Here is an 11232-nt window from a genome sequence, read left to right on the forward strand (position 1 = left end):
GCTAGCCTTATAGTAAATATCACTTTTAAGTATTTGAAATCAAAGACATCGCCCAAAAGCACAACGAGAAAAGGTTCAGTGAGCATGCAAATCTTATGTTCCCACAACTTGTGAAAGACATTACAAAAGAGAAAAAAAGAAAAAAAAAACAACTTGATCAATCTTGGTATCATGTGCGGAAACTGATATCTTCGACTAGACACATATTTGCTCGAACGACTGGATGATTTAGTGACCATATTTCTGGAACTCCCACTCGCTGTTATCTGTTAAAAACTCAGAAATATTAACACGCAAACAAACAAACAAAAACTGCGATGTCAGTCACAGACGGAGAAAGACATACCCAATGGACAAACTTGACGAGTCTTTAGCCACCTGCTGATGCAGTGAAAGTGGAAGGCGTGATTGCAAACCCCTGCAAGTACCAGCACCGAATGTCTTTAGATAAAAGAAGGCACCAACATTTTATGTATTTCGACTTTGAGTTGTAGAATAATTAAGGATTCGAAAAGGTGCCTCATCAATTATATATATCTTGAATGAAAACTTCCTACTCTCTCTAACAGAGAAGAACAAAGGTTTCCTTAGCTACCTTAACAGCTAACAAGATTCATCCTCAAATTGATCCTTTATACGTTGAGCAATTGAGAATACAGAGATATGTAATGCAGTGAATTTGACCATTCTCTGAGTTTATAACTCATCCTCAATCATAGATAATTGCAGGTACAAAATCACTGCAGGAATTTGAAAGCATGCAAACAATAACTACAGTTTGGCTTCTCTTTGCAAATCCTGAAGTTCCATAAATCTAATCAGCTGCAGACCACATCGACCTATTTAGAAGAATAGGGCTTCCTATCGAGTAAAACAAATACATCTAGCTAGCGCCACCAAATAAGCAAATTTCAATGTCAAGACTTAACAAAAGCATTCTTAGATACTAGAATTGTTTCGCAAAGCACTAATTTGCATTACAATTCTTGTGGTCTTAGATACACAATTACGATTAGCTATACCCAATCAAGTTTCAAAATGCAGCAATCAAAGGCGTAGAGGAAACAAGACTTACCCCAAGCAACAGTGCATTCCTCACTTGTAGCGCTGGCCTGATTAGCCTGACATTCAATGCCTAAAAATAACCAGAGCACAATAACGAAGTTAGCCTAAAAGATTCAGGGATTCAGGAATCTCCCGATTATTCAGATCATCGTTATTGTTACTCGGACTTACACAGATCCATGATGTGGTTTCTGCAGATGGCGCAATTGTCAACAACGATATCTGCAAACCAACCAAAGATCAATCAATAAAACCCTAACTAAACAAAATAATCAAAACACGAGAAAGAAAATCGTAACAAAAAAACATCGAAGATCATATTCCAGGTAGTATAAGAGATTCCACGGCTTACCCCAAGCCCAGAGAGCAACGGCACTCCATTTCTTAACTTCAAATCGCTTAGGTTTCTTGGTCGAAGAAGAGGCTACACTGCTGGAGGCTTCTCCGGCAGGAATCATAGGAACGTCGGAATCGAGAGACGCCATTGATTGATCTTTGATCGGAAGAGAGCGAAAAAAACCCTAGAAAGCCGAAGAATCAGAGATTTTTGAGCTCGCTAGGTTGTTTTCAGAGACGGGAGAAGAAGCGTCGGTAAAAATGTCTTGGGCTTTGCAATTTATAATAGCTCTCGGGTATTCCGGATTCTCGTTATTTCCATAATCCGCTTAACTTTTCTTTTTATTTCCATAATCCTTTACAATTTAACATAAATCTAATTTGACGTCAAAAAAAAAAACATAAATCTAATTTTTTCCCCCTTTATTATCCATAAATATTTCTTTTTTCAAAATTGAATAATGAAGAGATCTAAACCAAATAAATAATGATATAACCCAATCATAGAAATTTGAGAACAGATACTGATTGAGATAAAGTGTGAAATGATTACATCGTCGTCAATGCTTATAGAAGTTATGAAGAAGAAAAAGAGTTTCATTCTAATCAAATATTTCAAGAAAGATCTTACAAAATAATGTCACAATATTCGTCTACAAACCATCTGAGTTCATGTATAGTTAGATGATGTATATGCTAAAACCCCACAACTTTTTATTTTTTCATTGCATCTGCCTCTGCTCTCTCAGAGCCGAAACTTTCTTCCGCAGTTCAAGATTTGATACCCTCTCCACCTCCAAGGCTCGTTCAAGCTACAACAATCCAAAGATATAGACTTCCACAAATCATATGCATTTCTAAAACACTTAGGAACTATAGAAAGAAGACAATACTGTACCTTTGCGGCTCGCATACTCCATTCTCCCAGGATGGCTCTTAACCTCTCGTTTTCTGCCACATACTGTTTCAGGAGTTTGAAAACAGAAGACAAATGAATTTCTCTTTTGTTCTCTCATATGTTTTGTTCTAATATGTTCTTATTAGATAGATTCAAACCTGATTATTGGTATTACGGACGAGCTGTATCTCTCCATCTCTCTCAGAGATCAGAGATCGAGCGAGATTAAGCTCAGAATGGAGTTGATCCACCTACACACATACCATTTTCATTTAGTATCTTCCTTCATTCAAAGTTGCTACATAAAGAAATTAGCCTTGAGACATGAAATCCATTATTTCCACCAAAGGGGTCAGAAAAACTATCCATATGATTTCGCAAGTGACTCATTTGTTAACGGAGCTTTACCTCAGCAGAAAGTGTTCGTAGTTCCTGATCACGGGTCGCCACAAGATGTGCCAGATCAACCTGAAAATTTCAACACTAATTACTTGAAAACTCAAAAATACAGTGGAAAGAAATACATCGATTTTGAGAATTATTGTGGAGGTTGTTAAGCATGTATCCAGGCTTAAAGCTCGGCTAAAAACAATTTGTCAGTTTGCAAGAGTAGTTCAAACCTGAGGCGTGCTACTACCATTGGCCTCTTCATATTTGCTTAGGGACTCCTGCAAACGCAGAATCTGAACACACACCAAAAATGGGTCAGAACACTCACTCTAGCGAAAACAAGGGATAATTCAGCAAAATTATGGTAGATGATGGACTATAGAGAGAAGTTAGGATTGCTAATAAGAAACTGTACATTACTAAGATACAACACAAGGATCAAGATTCAGAAATGAAAAGTACTCATGACAAATATTTCATGTAATGTCACCTCTTCACTGAGATAATGCAGATTCTCGCGCTGATACTGAAGTAGAGCCATTTGCTGATCAGAAAGGCGACCAGCTTCATGGTATCTGTTTTTCAAGCAAACAAAACGAAGTAAGACTTGAGAATCGTATGAGCATGTGCAATCTAAGGTTGCCATGCCATGCTCGACAAATTTTCATGAAGATAAGGTTCCACTGAGATTGTGAAAGTACCTCAATCCTTCCAAAGCAGCTGGTTGAAGGGGAGAATATAATGAATTTAAGACATCTGGCTGAGAGTTCACCGAGTTATACTGGCGAACATAACCTATCAGTATCAAATACAGATAAGAAAAGCTGCATAATAATAACCTAGCCACAGAATCTCTTACTACAGACAAACGAACTGGCAGAATAATGTAACAATCGATGCCCAAGAAATCGATTTGGCATTATACTGCTCTAGTCAAGGAAATAAAGTATTACTGTACGCATGTCTAAAAGTGTGAATATGATTTTTTGGACCTTATGCTTACCAACAAATACAATCATAAAAGAAGCAGCGGAAATTGCTTCAACAAACATGATGAACCTGCAATAATATAATGTATTCGTAAGCGTACGTTTTCGACCTTGGCAAAATAATAGTTACTTCACCATGTTAATCCAAAATAAAAATACGAAAGAATTGTCAGCGACCAAATAGTATTTCTAGTTAGACTTATTACAGGCTTTCAAATTTATCTAAGAAAATGGTAAATACGTTTAAGTAAAATCTGTCAACCTTAGTGAATAAAAATAGTTATCAATAAATTAGACATTTTCATTACGTGATATCTAAATTTCTTCGCCAGACTGAAAAAAGTTTACTGAAGTAAGAATCTTTCTTTAATTCTATATTTATCGCCGAGAACAAAAGAAAGAAAGAAACAGAAAATGTGATCAACTGGAAAAGAAAAATACTACGACTGTATAAGCAGTTAATGCACAAAAGAATACCTCTGCACAGTTAAAATGGGAAGAACACTGACATATGGTCTCCACACCATGAAAAGCAGCATACATGCAGTTCCTAAAACAAAACGGAGTCACTTTATTGAGTGCAACAAATAGGCATATGTAAAATATATGATTGGAAAAGTAGCACTAAAGATTACCATATGCCATTATGGCAAATGGCAGACGAACTACATGTTTCAATTTCTGGCTGAAACTATAATAACCCTGCAATATAAGAGGTTCTTTCAGAAGGTCTACAGATGAAATGACTGCAACTAAACTGGAGAATATTAACTTATGTCTGTATAGCTAATAAAGGATATAAAATGAGCAGTACTCGGTTAGAACAAATGATACCTGCAAGCGTATTTTCTGGACCTGATTGACAAAATATTGCTGAAACATACCTGTTGCAGAAAATACTTATGAAAATCTATACATATATGCTGCAAATTTCATTCCCTTTTTTTTTTTTTGAAAGACTGGCAGCTTAGCAAGAACTAACTAATTAACGATATCATGCCTAAAAAAACTTTTTCGTGAAGATCCAGAACCCAATATCACTAGCAGTAGTTTACCACAATTTAATCTAAACAATGCTTTGTAGTAATAGCTGACGGGGAGTATTGAGGTTACCTGTTAACATTAATAGGGCAACATTGCAGCTGCAAAGCAGTGATGGGATAAGAGACTGTACAGGCTGCAGTATCCACGGCGCTCCTGCTGCTAAAATAGCATAACCTGCCTAAATTTAACAAAAAAGTAAATATAAAGTCAGGCATTCATGTTTCTCATTATCCTTAAAAGGGTTCGTTACAAAGCTCTGTGTTAAAAGGTCAATGGCGAATTAGAAGGAAAAAGTACAGTTTGGAAGCACTTGCCAATATGATAAGGTAAATGCAACTTCCAACAAGACTTCTAGATTCTCGATGACCGAATAGAGGAGCTTCATGCAGTATATCAAGAAACCTACAATCACAGAAACGGTGTTGAAACTAGATAAGGAGCCATTAAGAGGTCGAAACAATATTCTTGAATGATTATATAATAATATCATCTGAGTCATAGGCAGAAAAAGGCATGGCAATAAAATACAGAGAGGAGTGACCAATCTGCAAAATACTTTGAAGAAAAGAAAGAATCATTGAATTAGAAGCTTAAATTGGATGTGACTACAGAAACAGAAAACACCAGAGCAACCATTGTCAACGAAGAGATAAAAAAGTCCTTATGTTCTGCGCTTGAACTTCTTAGCTCATAAAACACCGATCAAAGGATCTCACTTCGAAAAAACAACAACAATAAACTCCGAAATTCAGAGCTCAAAAAGAATAGAGAGTAAGAACATCGACCAAATCAAAGCTCACAAGGAATTTCGCTCGATCTCCGATCAACACACAAATTTTTTGGCAAAGCTCGAAAAAAGATATTAAAATCACGAGCTTACATAGCATTGTCTTCATCGGTCGTCGGATTGCGTCGGTGATTCGCCATTTTAGTATGGGTTTCGTCTTTCGATTGTGAGAGTGAAAACTGTAATCTCCGATACTTTCAAAGTGAGAGAGAGGGAGGGGAAGTTTGCTTGAAATTAGGGTTGAATCATATTCCTTGCCTCAATCTGGAGATTTGTTGAGAGATGTGAAGAGTAAGCGTAGTAATACAAAGCTTCACAGTGAAATGAAATCCTCTCCTCGAACCTCTCTCTGTAACCTCGTCGTCTTCTTTTGAAATCAGAGGATTGGAATGTTTGGTATGCACTTTTATTTCAAGACGCTGAACAACCAGTCAATAACGCTGCTACATTGTTTTTCCCTTGATTGGTTTAATTTTTTTTTTTTTTGTGTCAAAGGTCTAAATGTTGGTTTTGATTACATAATCAATATGTTTCTTCTATCTAATGTAAAGAATTGAAAAAAAAAAGAATGAAGTTCCGAGTGGACTTTCCTTGGCCTAATCGCGCAAATCTCCGTTTGATCTAAACAAATTTTCATCATCTCTCCAGTGTGGATCCTTAAGAAGTCTCAGAGGTGAATATTATAACATGATCGTGTCTCTATGCGTTAATGTTTCATTTTTCAAATTCTAAGCCAACAAGTTTAAGCTTTCAATTCAACAAGGAATCAAGCAAATAAATACGAATCATGTGATTATAACCTTTGTTTAAAGAATCTTGTTGCTTTTTTTTTATGAGAAATGATGAGAAAGAAAAAAAATAAAATGTTGGCGGCACGAACTTAAAAGTTTCTAAAGAGGAAAAAATAACAGAAACATTTGTGCATTTAAAGAAGCATTTACAAGATAATTGAGATAATTTCCACAGAGAGTAACATAGAAACTATTGTAGATTCCATCATTATATACTAATTTAATGAAAATGGAGAGAATTAGTGATCGATGAGTTCTGCGTAGCTCCTTCAATGGTGGCGGCAGAATGTCGACTTCTTCTTCTTCCGCTTCCTTCCCTCGCAGTACCATCTTCTCCTACACTCTCGCAACTTCTCTCTTCATCCTTTTCTTCCTTTGCAGCGTCTTCCTCTTCACCAGACGCACTCTCGAGCCTTCTCTCTCCCCTTACCACGCCGACATCCCTCTCCCTGCAACCTCCTCCGATCCACGCTCTCCCACGCTCCTCCTCCCTCAGATTGAGCCTCCTCCTTCCAAAGATCCCGATGCTGAAACAAATCCCAAGGAGGAAGGAGCCGATTCGCGCGGCGACGATGACGTCGCGGTAGGAACTGAGCTGAAAGCTGTGGAAGACCTCACCGCGAAACCTGAGCTGGAAGAAGGAGGAGTCTCGCGCGGCGAAGTGTCCGTAGAGGAAAAGGAGGAAAGCAATGCGGAATCTGTGGAACAGGCGGTGGTGGAGAAGATTAGAGGCTGCGATTTGTACAGGGGATCTTGGGTTAAGGGTGATGAGTATCCATTGTATCAGCCTGGATCGTGTCCTTATGTGGACGAAGCCTTTGATTGCCAGAGGAACGGGAGGCGCGATTCCGACTATCTCAATTGGAGATGGAAGCCTGACGGTTGTGACCTTCCACGGTACGATGCTTTTCGAATTGATCTATTTCAAACCTCCATTGTTACGATCCTGATTAAAGCAAGTTATTGTCGATCTAAATAAAGTGCTGATCAGCATTTCACTTTCTAAGTCAGTCATGGATTTTCATATAGCTTTGTGGTTGTGTTCATGAGTCACAGTGTCCTATTAGCTGATTGTGAAGCTAAAGGTTATCTGAAAGCATGATAGTTTTGGATGTACAGATAAATGAATCAGATAGTAGCAATCATGGCTTGATAACGAACACTTAGTCCTTAGAGGAATTTAATGACTGTCAAACTTTAGATGATAGGATTAGCAGAATGGATCATATGTTATTTCCTTTTGTGCATTGAATATTTATTCCCTTCTTATCGACTTTCCAAATATAGGTTTAATGCTACAGATTTCTTAGTAAAGCTACGAGGTAAAAGTTTGATGTTGGTTGGAGACTCAATGAACCGCAACCAGTTTGAATCAATGCTTTGCGTTCTCCGAGAGGGTTTATCTGATAAGAGTCGAATGTACGAGGTTCATGGCCACAATATAACGAAGGGAAGAGGCTACTTTGTATTCAAGTTTGAAGTAAGTCAACTCTTCTATTGATTGCCTGTGTTTGTGTTTCAGCTGAATGTTTCCCTGGGATTCTGGTTATCTGTACTACAATATGTTGCGACTCCCAGCATACAATTTTGTATTCTATATTTTTCTTGCATTGCATGCCAGATTTGTCTTTAGTCAAGTTAAAAGTAAATTGTTCGACAATGTTTTCTTTCTACATGATAATGACAGGATTACAATTGCACAGTAGAGTTTGTGAGGTCACATTTTCTTGTGAGGGAAGGAGTTAGAGCAAATGCTCAAGGAAATACTAATCCAACCCTTTCGATTGATCGCATTGACAAGACACATGCTCGATGGAAGCGAGCTAACATTCTTGTCTTCAACACTGGACACTGGTGGGTTCACGGAAAGACTGCCAGAGGGTATGGTTCTTTCCTTTTCTGCGTTATTACTCTTCTTATATCTTGATAGCTTTGTAGCATCCATTTAATTTTTAAAACCTTCTGAATTTCATCATCTTGAAAGCTTGATATCGCTGGTGCATCCCATTATACCTGTATAATTTAGTTTCATGACATCTTCCTAGAGAAGGAAGATCCACAGCCCACGAATGGTAAATGACTTGGTGGATAAAACTAGTGCAGGAAAAACTACTACAAAGAAGGTGACTACATCTACCCGAAGTTTGATGCAACTGAAGCATACAGAAGGGCGTTGAAGACTTGGGCAAAATGGATTGATGAGAATGTGAATCCGAAAAAGCAGCTTGTATTCTATCGCGGATACTCCTCTGCCCATTTTCGGTAAGCCGCCGATCTTTTCTTTACCACCTGGAATCTTTTTAATTCAACTACAAACGAGTTTCAATTGTTCATGTCACTTATATCATCTTGATTAGGAGTGAGGAATCCTATGTACGGCTTGGTTTCAGTTCGTTACCCTACAAATGAGTTTCTGTCACTAAATTCAGTTTTGGTTTCCGTTTTTAGGTTCTAAAATAAGAAAACCGAGCGGATTAACACATTTCGATTTTTAAGCACTTAGGTTTGGATTTGGTTCAGTTTGTTTTATAGGCCACCCAGTACTCTTGTTGCAGTTATTTTTTCTTCTCAGAATCGTTAAGTTCTTTTGCGTCCTGACTTGAACAGGGGAGGCGAGTGGGACTCTGGAGGGTCATGCAACGGGGAGGTGGAACCGGTAAAGAAAGGTTCAATCCTCGATTCTTATCCTTTGAAAATGAAGATCGTAGAGGAAGCCATAAAGGAGATGCAAATTCCTGTGATACTTCTAAACGTGACAAAGCTGACTAATTTCCGCAAAGATGGACATCCGTCAATCTACGGTAAGACCAACACGGATGGTAAAAAAGTGTCGACAAGGCGACAGGATTGTAGCCACTGGTGTTTGCCGGGAGTTCCCGATGTTTGGAACCATCTTATCTACACGTCTTTGCTCCTTCAAGCACATTCCTAGTAGCAGAGCTCATACATCAACGAACTTAGATAGGAAGAGAAGAGAAGAGAAGAGCAGAAGAAACAAATGACCAATTCCAGTTTTCGCTGATATAGTAGTGACGTCATCTTGTATACTTAATATTATCGTACTTGGAGATGAAAAGAATTGGTTTTCTTCTATTGTAACGGCGAAGGTTTTTTCCGTAGTTCTCAAATCAGCAAACAAAATCTCCAAGACGTCTTAAAGAGTTGGAACTAAAACAAATTATAAAGAAAAGCAAAAAGCAAAGCAACGGTTAACTCAACAAGACTCCATTTCTATGGCGACACTTTCTTCTTCAGCTTCTTGATCGTCTTCACTCCTTTGCGTGGGTTGGGTTTTACTTTCTTCTTCGTCTTCCTACTCTGAGAAGACAACTCCCTCACTGGACCGGCCGGGATTCCCTTCTTGAGAGCACTTCCTCTTGGCGTAGCAGACGGAGGCAACCTCAAGTCTTGTGGAGGTAGAGGGCAATGTGGCTTCCACACCAAATTGTTCTTCATTGCGAATTTTACTCTCTTTGAGCTCTTCTCACTGCTCGGGCCGGCTAAGCTCGTCTCTGCTGCATCTCTGTTAACAATAGTACCTTGCTCTACCCCTTTGTTCTCTCTTTTCCTCTTCTTGGTCTTTTTGGCTATTGGCACAGGTTCTGCTTCTTCACAGACACTCGCAACCTCAGCTCTTGATGGTCCCATTTCGGATGCAATCTTCTCAAACTCCTGTCGAAGATCCGATATCATAGTCTCATCAAAAGCTTCATCTTTCTTACCAAGATCCAATACATCAGCGTCCTTCTTGACACTGCCTTTTTTAGACTTTGAACACTTCTTCAAACTCTTTTTCTTTGACGAAGACCCATTTGCAACAACCTTCTTAGACTCAGAAACAGCTTTTGATTCATCTGCTTCCGCCTTTTCGGACATGGGAACCAGTTCAGGCACTTCATCGTCGCCAGGACGAGAAGCTTCTGTGATAGAAACTTCTATACCAGAAGTCGACATATCCTTCTCCAGCTGCAAGAACTCTTTGTGAAGAGAAAATATAGCTTTCCTATTACCCTGATGGCAATCTGGAGAAGAACCCATCTCATAGAACCTCTTTGCAAACTCCATAGACAGGGCAATGGATCCCAAAACCAGTACATCATCATCCTCAGACTCAGTATCATTCCCAGATTTCTTGATATCCAGAAGCTTCTTCCCCATCTTCAGGAACTCATCAAACAAATTACTCTTAATCTTCGCCACCAAAATCTTGTCATTAACTACGCCCAAAATTGTCACAAAAGGGGCAAAAAGAAGTTCCAAAACCTCCTTCCTTAGAGGAAGAAACGATCTAAGCTCTTCAACAAAGGCAGAAGCTATATGATAGTTAACACCATTCCCCTGAAACTTATCACCAGCAAGGAAAGTCCCATCGAACAAAACACCCATCAAACGGCGAGTGAAATCCAAATCCCACGAATTGCTATCGAGAAGAGAGAAGAAGGCGTGCAAAAACCTGCGAATCAAGAGGTAGAACTTGTCTAACCTTAGTCGATCGATGCGGGACCACTCGCGGCGCATGGTGAACAAGAATACGGTGAAGTAGTGGAGAGCGAGAGGGAGAGGAAGGGATTGGAGAGCAGAGGAGAGACGATCGATGAGCTCGGATTGGTAAAGAGACTTATCGGCGTGCCACATGCAGTAGAAGATGCCTTGCCATAGCTTCTTCATGTCTTCGTCAGGGATTTCAGTCTGTTCCGGGAGCCAATTACGAAGAACAGTTCGCAGGGATCTATCGCGAATGGTCTGCTTGCAAGAAGCAAGCTTCTTAATCAGCGATTTACATTGTTCTTCAATTGGAAATGCTTCTTGAGCCTGCGAAACTTGATTCCGTTTCACCATTGTTATCGATTTCTAAGGAAGAAGGAATGTGACGGCAGGCTTCTGTGTAGGGGAAATTGGGAGAGAAAGTAAAGACGTTTCAAGAGTTAGGGT

The 11232-nt window shown here is 39.0% G+C and overlaps 4 protein-coding genes across 5 annotated transcripts; 1 reads left to right on the plus strand and 3 right to left on the minus strand.

The window, feature by feature from the left end:
• Nucleotides 1-13: 13 nt before the first annotated feature.
• Nucleotides 14-1676, minus strand: LOC18017079 (RING-box protein 1a). The gene is made up of 5 exons (XM_006400556.2): nt 1418-1676; nt 1237-1287; nt 1076-1135; nt 347-418; nt 14-266 (listed from the first exon to the last, which is right to left on the minus strand). Exons 1-5 carry the CDS (start codon nt 1548-1550, stop codon nt 229-231), a joined length of 354 nt encoding a protein of 117 aa, XP_006400619.1. The 5' UTR covers nt 1551-1676; the 3' UTR covers nt 14-228.
• Nucleotides 1677-1993: 317 nt separating this feature from the next.
• On the minus strand, nt 1994-5922 carry LOC18017080. 2 transcript variants are annotated; one of them, XM_024156906.1, is made up of 15 exons: nt 5768-5921; nt 5603-5688; nt 5037-5124; nt 4792-4900; nt 4513-4562; nt 4314-4380; nt 4156-4228; nt 3693-3748; nt 3391-3484; nt 3180-3264; nt 2920-2982; nt 2708-2767; nt 2458-2550; nt 2300-2362; nt 1994-2213 (listed from the first exon to the last, which is right to left on the minus strand). In XM_024156906.1, exons 2-15 carry the CDS (start codon nt 5647-5649, stop codon nt 2124-2126), a joined length of 1038 nt encoding a protein of 345 aa, XP_024012674.1. In that variant the 5' UTR covers nt 5650-5688; nt 5768-5921; the 3' UTR covers nt 1994-2123. The 2 variants fall into 2 exon arrangements, with proteins under 2 accessions (XP_024012674.1, XP_006400620.1); XM_006400557.2 differs by having other exon boundaries at nt 5603-5922.
• Nucleotides 5923-6506: 584 nt separating this feature from the next.
• Nucleotides 6507-9378, plus strand: LOC18017081 (protein trichome birefringence-like 5). Its single transcript, XM_006400559.2, has 5 exons — nt 6507-7197; nt 7588-7780; nt 7988-8181; nt 8404-8562; nt 8908-9378. Exons 1-5 carry the CDS (start codon nt 6587-6589, stop codon nt 9230-9232), a joined length of 1482 nt encoding a protein of 493 aa, XP_006400622.1. The 5' UTR covers nt 6507-6586; the 3' UTR covers nt 9233-9378.
• Nucleotides 9379-9430: 52 nt separating this feature from the next.
• LOC18017083 (ribosomal RNA processing protein 1 homolog) lies at nt 9431-11207 on the minus strand. The gene has a single exon (XM_006400558.2). It carries the CDS (start codon nt 11137-11139, stop codon nt 9532-9534), a length of 1608 nt encoding a protein of 535 aa, XP_006400621.1. The 5' UTR covers nt 11140-11207; the 3' UTR covers nt 9431-9531.
• Nucleotides 11208-11232: the final 25 nt, after the last annotated feature.

The sequence above is a fragment of the Eutrema salsugineum genome, unplaced genomic scaffold (genome assembly GCF_000478725.1).
Source record: "Eutrema salsugineum unplaced genomic scaffold, Eutsalg1_0 scaffold_2, whole genome shotgun sequence".
In the NCBI taxonomy this organism is placed as follows: Eukaryota; Viridiplantae; Streptophyta; class Magnoliopsida; order Brassicales; family Brassicaceae; genus Eutrema; species Eutrema salsugineum.